Consider the following 12,466-nt stretch of genomic DNA (forward strand, 5'->3'; position numbering starts at 1 on the left):
TTGTCAAGCCGTCATAGTTTATTCCTTAAAATCTGTACTTGGTCTTTAAAAGGCCTTAAAGCGGTCTCTACTGTGCCTTCATTAATCCTGCCGAGAGCGTAACGCTGCTTTGATCCTCAGGTGGTGCGGATTCAGGTGCAGATCCAGGAATCCCTGCGCAGACAGTATTCCCAGCATCCTTCAGTGCAGGGAGCCATGACGCAGCTCGACTCTGAGCTCATGGACATTACTAAGGTAAGTGAAGAAGACGGTTCAGTTCAGCCAATGTGAGCTTCTGTTGTGTTTTACGAACATTTCCTAGGGGTGCACCATGATCCGTACGGATCGGGTCCTACGGTTCGGCACGCAGGTGATTCTCGGATTAACTGCTAAATTTAACCGTCATAGAGTGAAAATGTATCATTTGGATGTGTTATGTTTTGCTGTTACGTACCCTGCCGTTATTAAGAGGTAAAAAATGTTTAACATTAAAGGGATAGTTCACCCAAAAATGAAAATTCTGTCAGTAATTACTCTCCTTCATGTTGTTCAACCCCGTAAGACCTTCGTTCATCTTCAGAACACGAATTATGATATTTTTGATTAAATCTGAGAGCTGGATCACTCCTCCATAGGCTTCTAAGGGACTGAAACTTGCCGGCCCCGAAATGTTATTAAAGACATCGTTAAAATAGTCCAAGTGACTACAGTGGCTCAATCTTAAGTTTATCAAGCGACGAGAATACTTTTTGTGTTCAAAAACAAACAAAAATAACGACTTTATTTCAACTATTCATTTCCTTCTCTGTGGGCCTCTAGTCAGTTAGCGTATAGTGTGATTGCGTACAGATACGTCACACACTGGCTCACTATTGGCCGACGCTGGTCATGTGTGATGATGCGTGTGACATACAACACAGAAGCGCTGCGCTGTTACACTAGTGAACTCACTCGAGGCCCACAGAGAAGGAAATGAATAGTTGAAATAAAGTAATTATTTTTGTTTGTTTTTGCGCACAAAAAAGTATTCTCGTCGCTTGATAAACTTAAGATTGAGCCACTGTAGTCACTTGGACTATTTTGACGATGTCTTTAATAACTTTTCGGGGCTGGCAAGTTTCAATCCCTTAGAAGCCTATGGAGGAGTGATCCAGCTCTCAGATTAACTGTTGGAGTTTAACTTCGGACCGATGTCAATGCAAGCGAATGAGACCAAAGCTCTAAAGGCAATCAACAAGTTTTTATGAACAATAATATAGTGGGAAAATCCATAGCCTACCCAGGCAGGGGAAAAGAAGGGAATTGGGCGGCAATCAAATAAAAGAAATGATCAAAACATAACCCTCTATCTCATAAACCAGTACTAAACTAACTAGAAAGAAAAGAAAATCTTCAGTATCCGAAGATACACTAAAATATAAACTATACTCACTAAATACAAACAAAAATACAGCAAGTGATGCACACCCCTAACCTAGTGTCTAACATAACTCACTGCTCAATGTACATCACGTGATATCCTTACCTTTCCTCTCCTTCCCTCCCCACTGTTCACAAATCCAACCAACGTAATGGATATTACACGAAGGAAGGTGGACAAGAATCATTTAAATTCCACACAAAAATATAAAACTGGTAACGCACGTCACACAGAACGTCGTCTCTTAATCACAATTCCCCATAAAACAGCAACAGACAAAACAAAGCATTTTTCTCCCGATCCGTGTCAGCGTCTTCCTTTTATGGATCCTGGTGTCAGCCAATCGGAAGAAGGTGGAGACGACGTCATCGGCTCCAACGATGATTGACAGGAAGCAACACCAATGGTGCAGAACTAAGAAAGTGAAAGTAAAAACAAACAGAAAATGGGGGGAACAAACAAACAACACAAAACGGCACCAGCCGTAACACTTGCCAATTTACACATTAAAACAATTTTAAACGCAAAACTCAAACACATTATCTGTGCGCACAACCATACACACTCAGAGAGAGAGAGGTGTTTCAGACAGAGCTCCAACACAGAATCGATTCCTCTTTCGCGTTTCCTTGCCTTTGAACGGACACACACACAAAAAATGATATCTAAATACCCGTCTCTTCAAGTATTCTCTCGTTTATAAGTGAAGAGTTGAGAAAGAAACTGGATGTTTGTCAGTTTATTCGGTCTTAAAGAGACAGAGGCCTAATATTCCTACTGTTGTCCGTGTCATTAATGTTCATAAAACAACAATACAGCTTTAACAAAGATGATCCTATATTTAATTTCTACAGTGAACAAATAGTGTTATTTTACATTTTAGGCTTAATTATTAATTTCTGTACCTGAATACAACTGTTAGACTTTATAACTTTATTTAGTATTCATCTCTGCTTCTAATTTGTGTGTTTGTTCTTATTTTATTACTGACGGTTCACTTGTTTTTAATAATATTTGAAGAGAATAATGTTATCAGTTAGGCAAGTGGTTTCAAAGAACTTCAGGTGAGCTTTAAGTAATAGATGAAAAGAAAACAACTGATCTGTGGCTCAAAAACCGTAAATGATTTGAACCGTGAACGTTGTGATCTGTTGCACCACTAACATTTCCTCTGTTGTCTTCCTCTCTGAAGCTGTACGGCGAGTTTGCGGATCATTTCCGGTTGTCGGAGTGTAAGCTGGCTATAATTCACTGTGCGGGACATTCGGATCCGATCCTGGTGCACTCGCTGTGGCAGGAGATCATTGAGAAGGGTGAGTCTTATATTAGGGAGATATCTATTATACAGGTGAACTCGAAACACTAGAATATCCTGCAAAAGTTCATTTATTTCAGTAATTCAAGAAAGTGAAACTAATATATTATACAGACTTATATGCAAAGTGAGATATTTCAAGCCTTTATTTGTTATAATTTTGATGATTATGGCTTACAGCTTATGAAAACCCCAAATTCAAAATCTCAGAAAATTAGAACATTGCATGAAATCAATTTAAAAAAAAGTATTTTAAATACAGAAATGTCGGCCCTCTAAAAAGTAAAATCAAGCATTTGTATATAGTTTCACCTTTTAATTTGAATTACTGAAATGCATGAACTTTTGCACGATATTCAAATTTTTCGAGTTTAACCTGTATATCGAGTTTGTACGATATATTGATATATTTTTTTGAAACGATACGAAATCAGGCAATATCGTTTATATCGATACAGTAGTTTGATACGAGCACATCTGAAAAATAGCAGTGTGAGAGTTATTCTCCAACTTATGTTTACAGTTTTTCCCAGTCTTTGTAAATTACACTCAAATTGCCAAACCAGCAGATCATAGCATAGGTTAAAATTGACTCATCAAAGGATGAATAAAAAGTTTTCAGAAGTGATCTATCAACATTAAACCCCTTCAACGGTCTCTGATTAGCTTTTTTACATATATATTCTGTATTGGTGTTAAAGAGCGCTAAACAGACGGAGCACAATAGAATAGCAGCACAATAATTCTGAATAAAATATACATAGTAATATTGTTACAATGTTACTATTACAATGTAATGTTAGAATGTAATGTGATTTTAACCACCTTTTTGCACATAATATATTGCATAGCCTACATTACATTTACTGTATTTTTTTCCATATCCTTCAATATCAACATATCATTGGGCAGGATTTGAAATGGCATTTTTTAAAATAAATACAGATTTTCTTGATCCAAATAGAAAAACGTAGAAAGTACTGAGATGTATATCGTATATAGCCATTTAAGGCGAGACACGGCAGGCAAAAACTTTTTTTTTTCACTGGTCAATTTTGAGATTTTGGGATATTTGTCTTCAATAACATGTCTTCTTTCAGACTTGTGGTGAAAAAAAGTCAGAAATACACATTTAGGTCTTTATTTTACTACACTTTGTCTGTTTGCGTCTGTAGATTGCTCATAAATTCATCAAAAGTTGTCGTTATAAATCACCCCTCTGCTCCGCGATCGCGATCTGCACCCTGTCATCACACACACCGTTAGAAAGCTCTCTCTCTCGTGTACAATACTGCTGGATCCAAATATGGTCATTTCCTTTTTATCAGCAACCAATCGTGAAAGTAAAAGGGGGGATTTTACTCTAAATGTGCAATCTCATTGGCTGATGCTAAATCTTTAAAGCCCGTTTTCTCAAAATGTCTTTTCTCTCATACTCCAAGTCTGAAATCTCCACTTCAGTGGCACCTGTATACACCAAACTTTCCAGTCTTGTACCTAGTTATATTATGAAGACATTTACAGAGGGATTTGTAAATATATTATTCCTAGCCTGATTTATATAACATTTTATTCCAAAAAAAATGTCGAAAATAATTTTTTTTAAGGCTATTGGCAGTATATTCTGATTTACAGGATAACAAAAGTAGATATCCATAAATCCCTCTGTAATTTTTCCCCATCTAATATGTGAACACAATGAAAAAATTATTTTGAACCTGGCTTTATCCAATACTCAGATTTCGTTTTTTTAAATATATGCAAATTAGTGCATATTTAATTAGATAATGCCTCATTTGCATATTTAAACATTAAATTACAGAAAACTTGCTATAAATTTTTTTCTCATCTTAATCAACTGGCAAAGTTTCATGGTGATATCTGCTAGTTAAAAAAATGACCCTATTCACCTGTAGTGTCTCGCCTTAACCAGAAAATACCGAGATCGCCCAGCCCTAATATCAATCTCTCTTACCCTGTTTTTGGCTAAAGGTTGCATGCTGGTCATCAAGTGGCTTTGGTAAAGCCTCTCCTGTTGGGTTGTGTTCCTGTGTGGTGGATGTGTGTGTGACGGCTTGTTCTGTGTTTCAGAGTTGAGTGACAGTGTGGCCATGAGTCCAGCGGACCGGATGAGAGCGCTGAGCCTGAAGCTCGTGTCACTGGGAAAGTTGTACGCTGGAACGCCACGATACTTCCCATTAGGTGCCATTTCCCTTCCCCGTCAGTTCAGAGGTCAACTGTAGCGCTGGGTATCGAGTTCACTGACTGATTCTCACTTTGACAACATTTCATTTGAGAGAAACTATCATAACATCACAGAAGAAGCTCTACACAGCAACCCGTCAAAATAAAAGTTTGGTTTCACTTAAAAACGGAGATAGAAATACATTACTCTTGTATATTATAATGTATATTTTAATCTAATACTATTACTACTAATAATAATAGTTTTTTTTATTTTCCATGATATAATTTTAACAGTAAAATTGTTGTGTATCACTTGTTTGTAGGGGTGTAACGATTCATTCGTTTTCTCGATGCATCGATTACAAATCCTGACGATGCATATGCATCGATCTTGAAACATGTATTTCGAATCGTGAATCGTTTATTTCGGTCAATATTCGATTTAAAATGCTAAGAATCGAATAATTTGCGATTCTATATCGATGCAGTGCTTTAAAACATATAAACATTAAATGACTACATGCGCGAATTGAGGCGTTATGCGGCGTCATTTGGCGTCCTCACAGCTCTCACATACTCGCTGCACTCTTACCATCTTTCACTGGATTTCGCTCGCGCTCGGTCCCATATAGCTCTCATCTACAGATTTTTGAGCAGTCCATGTTTGAGCCATTGGTCAGCCATTGGTGGACCGCCATTGGTGTTCACATGAGCAGATGACAGCTCTCTATCGAGAAAGCAAGCCATAGATAAAGCTGCCATATCATTGCGCGGGCACTGCTATGAAAGAACGCGCTCGTTGCGTGGAAACGTCACCGTTATTTTCTTTAAGATAAGATACTGAAGTTTTACGGAGATGGGTCATACCCGTCCTGAGCAGTTAAAGTAAAACCCCACTTATTCAAGAGTGCGCATTTATTACATGGAAAGAGAAAACGTATAATAGGTGTCTAAAATGCACACGCTTCCGATTAATCATGAATGATGAATGAAATGTAACTTAATGTCGTTAAACTGAACTGATGAAATAACTACAACATTAATTACACTGAAATAAGAGCGCGTGGTTTATCCATCAATCAGACGCGCATTAAAGTTGCATTCGTAATCTTTACTATAGCACAAGTAGACACCCGGCGCGTTTTCTTTCAGAACCACAAGGAAAATGTTCAGTCGGATAAAGAGAACAAAGAGTAGCTATTCCATGAGGAAACGTTAGTTAAGGTTTCGTTGGGAAAGTTCATGGTATTTTTAGTCTCACAAAGGAAGGATGTTTAATGTACCAGGAACACTTTAAGGTTGTGTTCCGACAAAATAGTTAGCATGATGAACTAACTATACTTTTAAATCCTTTTTAAATCTTGGTTTACATTTGTACAAATGCTAATTTATAGGCTTTGGAAATATTTTTTATAATAATAGATTCATTAAAAACTAACATGAACTAACGTTAACAATAGACAAAATGTCGTTAGTTCTTTTTTTGTTTTGCTCCCCCTCTCTGACCCCCGAAGGCAGCTGTATAATTCACACCCTGACTAAGACCCATTGGGGGAAGCATTTAAATGATCCTATGAGTGCATATAAAAAATTAAGAATCGAATTATTCGAATCGCATCGAATTTTAATGTGAATCGCATTGAATCGAATCTTTCTGAATTTGCAAAAATCATTCTTGAATCGAAAACCTATGAATCGTGAATCGATTCGCTGCCTACCCAAAGATTCACAGCCCTACTTGTTTGCCAAAAAATTAAAGGACTTGTTTAATTTTCATTTGAATAAAAGATAAATTAATGTTTATGCCTTCATTTGATTACCAAAAAAATTTAAATACACAACGCAGAATTTATAAAAAACAAAAAACATTTCATAGGACCGTATTATTGTATAGAAATTAATAAATTACGTTGTTTTTATGAATTCAATTAATTGGGTACTTTTTTGATTAAACCATTAAAATGTTTTTGATTAACCCATTTAAATAGAATATATACTAAATAAAAAGGAAAGCACAGAACTTAGTAAAAAAATAAAATGGAATTTGGGGGAAAAAGTTATTTTTGTTAATAAATTGCTTTCTTGATAAAAAGTTTCTTGATTTCAATTAATTACACATGCTTTTTGATTAATACAATTTAATTTAACCACCCAGAAAAATCAAAATGGCGAAAAACAAATATTGAGTCCTGAAAAATGAAAACGGGACAAACGAAACGAACTCGGATTAAACTCGGTGTCTTGTAAAGTGTGCTTATCCTTAAGGTTGGCTGCATTAACAGTTTAGCTTGTTTTTCCCCTCTTCACATTAATGTTAAAGCCGGCTGCTATAACATTTTCTGTTCATAAAATTGGTATAGAAAAAAAGTATGGTTGAGGAACCGGTGTTGAAGTCACGGTACGGGTGTGTGAAGTTATTGAACGATACCCAGCCCTGATCAACTGTGTGTGAAGCTCTAGTGATCGTTCTTACAGTTCTAATGTACTCTTCTGGTGTTCGTTGTGCTCTTCAGATTTCCTGGTGAAGTTCCTGGAGCAGGAGGTGTGCCGGTTAAACTGGGACGTGGGCTTCGTCACCTTCACCATGCAGGAGATCGGCGTTCAGCTCCCACGACTGCTGGAGGTGTATGACCAGCTCTTCAAGACACGGGTACGAGAGCTGAGCCCTTTTATCAGACCGCCATCTCAAGCTCATTTCAGTTTGTTTCTTCTCCCTTAATCCTCTTAAGGATTTTTTGGAGAGTACTTGTTTATTTAATTAATATTCTTTAAAAAAAAAATATATATATATATATATATATATATAAATATTTATTTTTTTTTGTGTGTGAAAAAATTTATATTTTTTTAAGAATATTAATTAAATAAACAAGTACTCTCCAAAAATATATATATGTGTGTGTGTGTATATATATATATATACACACACGCATATTTATATATTTATTTATTATTATTTTACTTTTTGATTTATAAATCATCTTAAGGATTGCCTAACGGTAGTTTATATATATATTTTATTTATTTACTTTTTTCTTATTTATTTATTTACTCATTCATTTTTTATTTTACTCCATAATCCTTTAAAAGTTGCTTAACCTATATTTTATTTTATTTCAGTATTTTTTATTATTTATTAATCCATAATCTAAGGATTGCTTAGTGGTAGTTATTTATTTGTTTACTATAAAAATATTTATTATTATTATTTATTCATTAATCCATAATACTTTTAAGGATTGCTTAATGGTAATTATATATTTATTTACTTTTTTTTATTCATTTGTTTATTTTTTTAAGTATTTGTTTATTACTCCATAATCCTTTTAAAATTTGCTTATATTTTTATTTACTTAAAATATATATATTTATTTATTTATTTATTATTTCAGTATTTTTTTATTTTTAAAAATCCATAATCTTATCAAGGATTGCTTAACGGTAGTTATTTATTTACTTTAAAAAGTATTATTTATTAATCCATAATCCTATTAATGATTGCTTAATGGTAGTTATATATTTATTTATATATATATATTATAGTTATAAAGTATATTTATTCATTTATTTTGTTTTAATATAATATTTCATTATTTAAAAAAAAATAATGATCAACCCCAAAATGTTTTGGTTCTTGCACTCAAATAGTCAAATATAGTATGTATATATATATATAGGCGTGCGCACTTTTTGTTTTTTAAGCCATAAATGATTTGTTTCTCTGCAGGACCCGTGTTGGCAGCGCCTGAAGAAACCTCTTCATCTGGTGCAGTGCATCCATGTGCTCCTGTCGGGATACGTGGATGATCCCAGCCGTGTGCCCACCTATGACAGGTAAACATCATCTCCTCCTACATCCCCTACATCTCACATTGTCCTGTCCTTCACGCTCTCTGTGGTTCCCTGCAGACGGAGGTTCACCAACGCTTGTCTGGATAACATCTGTGGTTATCTGGTGGAGCTGCAGTCCTTGAGTCCAAACGCTGCCCTGCAGGACATCATACGCAACTTCAAATCCCTGCAGGCCAAACTGGAGAAGCTCCACTGAGGTTACGGTGACCCTCCGTCAGTGTTTACAGTGGGGTTTGTTCTTGCTGTCAGCTTGTAAGAGTTTGATGGACGTCCTGATACTACATCTCATCACACCAGGTCTTCAGTCTTTATATTTACTGCCTTTGTGCCAGAAATTGAGTAATGTTCACTCACCCAGCCATGGAAATGCCCAACAGACAGCCAGAATAAACTCTTCAGATGTCAATACTTTGGTTTGCAGAAGTTTTTGTGTTGAGAATTCCAGATATGAGGGTAAATCTTGCTAAATTAATTCTTGTGTTTATCGTTAATCATTGATATCTGTACAGTATTTGTTCATAAACTGTCCCGTGAGGCACTTATTCTAGATATTTTCTACTGCTAAAACACTTTCTGAGAGTGCGGTAACACTTTTTTTACGTGTGCAAACTGGATAAACGCTGAGGATGAAGCAAGCCTGTTATAATATTCTCCATATCTATTGCAAATTCCCCATCAATGCTGTTTTGTTTAAAGTTTCTCTGAATGGAAACATCATGCTCTCGGGCGTTTGTACTATCAGGCGACTGTTTTATGAAAATTACTCATTTTTATGAAAGTCTCAATCGTTTTCAACCACCATTTAGTTTTGTGTAATATGTATTGCAAAGGATTTGAAAATAATAAAAGTTTTGTTTTAAATCACAATTGTGTAACATTTATAATTTTCTGAGAAATTAATTGATTTTCTGAACGCATTTTAAAGATTTTACTATATTCTTTCTAATTTACATAATCTATATATAAATTTACATTATATATTTATAGAGAGGGAGATATAACTTTTTTTTCTTACAAATGATTAAAAATATACACAATTGAAAATGGCAAATTATAAACAATGCATATACACATATAAACAATATATTAACTGTAATCTGCAAATTTTATATACTTGTATAATGTAAATATATTTACTTTAATTTGATGTCTTGTATTATTCTTTACTTTGTCTTTAACAGATTTTTATGCTGATGTCACAGCAAAAATAACATGATGAGAATTGCATTCATATGCAGATTTATAATTTGTTTAGTGGCATAGCGAACATAATTACAGTGATTGCTGGCAGCAATTATTAAAGCACAGGAGGGACAATCATTTCAGTTTTTTGCTTTGGTGGTAGAAAAAAAGATACAGCATTTTATATATCCCGTCTTTTGCTACAGTTCACATGCATTTCATACAAAAATTTGAATTAACATGCAGGACTAATTATTCAAACTCTATTTACATGTTTTTGCCATTAAGCTACAGACAAAGACGTAATTCAATTCTGGGCAATTTTAAAGGCTTTTCATAATGTGTTCATTCTAGTGGAAAGAAAACAACCAAAATACACTATTTTATTGCACTTTTATTCATTTGCGTCTAGATTTCATATGCAATAAATATATTTAAAGGCTGTGAGTTTTTTCCTCCACTTCAGCAGCTTTACACACACACACACACACCACACTTTACAGTATTATATACAGTCAAATCAAAACTTATTCAGACACCTTCAACATTTCTCTCATTATCACAGTTTATTCGCTATAGTTTAGAAAATGGTAATAAATATGAGAAGAACTCAGAGTTATTAAATCAGTTGATATTTCACTGGTTTTGTCCGTCCTTCTGTTAGACTCTCACACATGAATTATGTTGAATATCTGTCAGCTGTTAAATTTAACTACACAATTAGATAATACCAGTTTAGCTCAACCGATTACCAAGCAATGCTTCATGTTGTTCAGTCTGTGGTGTAAAAAGGTGCATTAGCAATTACAGAAAAAACACTTCAGCAAAACATGATCAGCTCAAAGTGTCCGAATCATTTTTGGTCAAAAATGTTTATTGTTAGTAACCGTATGAAGAATATTTGGGTATAATATGTCACAGTTTACTTTATTTTGCTCTCCTCACTTACATAAATGAACTATAGTGTCCTGCACACACTAGTAAAAAACATTCAAAAACTACATATTTTTTTCTTTGACTATATTCTGAAGGTTTTTCCTGAGTGGTTCGTTCATTTATAATCAACATTTTATCCCTAAAACAGTTTGCATACTTAAACACAGTGTTTCAGACACTTTTCCATTATGATGTTTCACAGAACTTCACCAGCAGGAGCAGTCGAGTTTCTTCACCCCGTGCAGATACACGTACGGGACGAAACAAGTGTAAGATGCTCCGAAAAAGTTGGTCAGCTTCACCGCCAGTATTGACTTTCTGAAGCTGCTGTAGATGCGAAGCACGAGGTGAGAGAACCAGCAGATGATGAAGATCGTGGCCACCGCCACCACGCTTTTAGCCGCGCGCACCTGGCTATTATTCACCGCTTTATTCTTAGTGCTGCCCGAGTTATTATTTGCATGATTCGCTCCTTTAGAGAGATCCATAACCCGTTTCTGGCTCTGCATCAACACTAAGACGATCCGCACACTGGCGTACGTGACCCCAACCAGAGGAACGACGTTAGCCAGAATAAGATACAGCGCATCAAACGTATGTTTATCCGCGAGCGTTGGGAAACTTTCCTCACAAACTTCTAAACTCTCATTCCCATCATGTTCTGCGATAAAAAAGTGGGGGACGCTGAACATCAACGCCACGCTCCAGCTCCCAGCGAGGAACACGGTTACGAGCCTCAGATTGTCCATCTGAACCGGAGCTCCTCCACGTCTGAGGGATCCCACTAGTTTCTGGTGCCAATACATGCTAATGAACATCGTGGAGAAGATGCTGCTGGTCTCTGAGAGATCGGATGAAAACTGAAGCACGCCGCAGTAATTCTTACCAATGAACCAGTTGTTCTCAAACTGTGCCAAAGTGTCGGGCAGATCCACCAGGCAGTTTGTGATGAGATTGGACACGGCCAGGTTAATGAAGAGAAGATCATTGGGACGCATTTGAGATTTGGATTTGGGAAGAGAACGCAAACCCAGCCAGAAGTTTCCTGTGATTCCGGTCAAGCAGAAAAACGCTCGTGTGGACGATTCGATCCAGTCTTGAACCTCCATCTCAGTTGTTTTCCTCCTTGCTTTGCATAACAGATCTAACTTTATAAGGTGTGTGTGTGTGTGTGTGTGAAGATCTGGTCTGTGGTCACGTCACTGAACTCTCCTCTCATAATGCTGAGCACTAATTACATGTGAGAGGAGGAGAAATGTGTGAGTGATGGTGGGATTAACAAGTGTGCCACAAATTAGACAGGGGCCTGTTTCAGAAAAGAGGTTAAGTGAAAACTCTGAGTATGTTAACCCTGAAATTTATTTTATTTTTTGGTAAATTTACAATGAAATAACCAAAAAAAATATTTGCCTACCCTATTTAACCATATACCTGAAGAATCAGCATTATAAATTATAAAAAAACGTATACATAATTATACAATACTGCACATACATTTAAAAAAAAAAAATATATAGGCTACATAATATTAACAAGATTTAGCCTACATACTAACTGAATAATCATTAACAATCTTCTTTTTTAAAGATCTTTTG

The 12,466-nt window shown here is 35.5% G+C and overlaps 2 protein-coding genes across 5 annotated transcripts in view; one reads left to right on the plus strand and one right to left on the minus strand.

The window, feature by feature from the left end:
* nup155 (nucleoporin 155) overlaps positions 1–9,620 on the plus strand; it is a 50,814-nt gene extending 41,194 nt beyond the window's left edge. For all 4 annotated transcript variants that reach the window (XM_077243777.1, XM_077243778.1, XM_077243779.1 and 1 more), the window contains 6 exons: positions 121–234; positions 2,592–2,712; positions 4,806–4,916; positions 7,415–7,551; positions 8,629–8,735; positions 8,811–9,620. In XM_077243777.1, the coding sequence (XP_077099892.1) occupies positions 121–234; positions 2,592–2,712; positions 4,806–4,916; positions 7,415–7,551; positions 8,629–8,735; positions 8,811–8,949 (729 nt within the window). In that variant the 3' untranslated portion in view covers positions 8,950–9,620. The remainder of the gene's footprint in view (positions 1–120; positions 235–2,591; positions 2,713–4,805; positions 4,917–7,414; positions 7,552–8,628; positions 8,736–8,810) is intronic.
* A 1,456-nt stretch (positions 9,621–11,076) lies between these two features.
* ora5 (olfactory receptor class A related 5) lies at positions 11,077–11,980 on the minus strand. Its single transcript, XM_077242036.1, has one exon. It carries the CDS (start codon positions 11,978–11,980, stop codon positions 11,078–11,080), a length of 903 nt encoding a protein of 300 aa, XP_077098151.1. The 3' UTR covers position 11,077.
* Between the last annotated feature and the right edge of the window lie 486 nt (positions 11,981–12,466).

The sequence above is a fragment of the Siphateles boraxobius genome, unplaced genomic scaffold (assembly GCF_051911475.1).
Source record: "Siphateles boraxobius isolate OS27281-9 unplaced genomic scaffold, OSU_SipBor_1 25, whole genome shotgun sequence".
Lineage (NCBI taxonomy): Eukaryota > Metazoa > Chordata > Actinopteri > Cypriniformes > Leuciscidae > Siphateles > Siphateles boraxobius.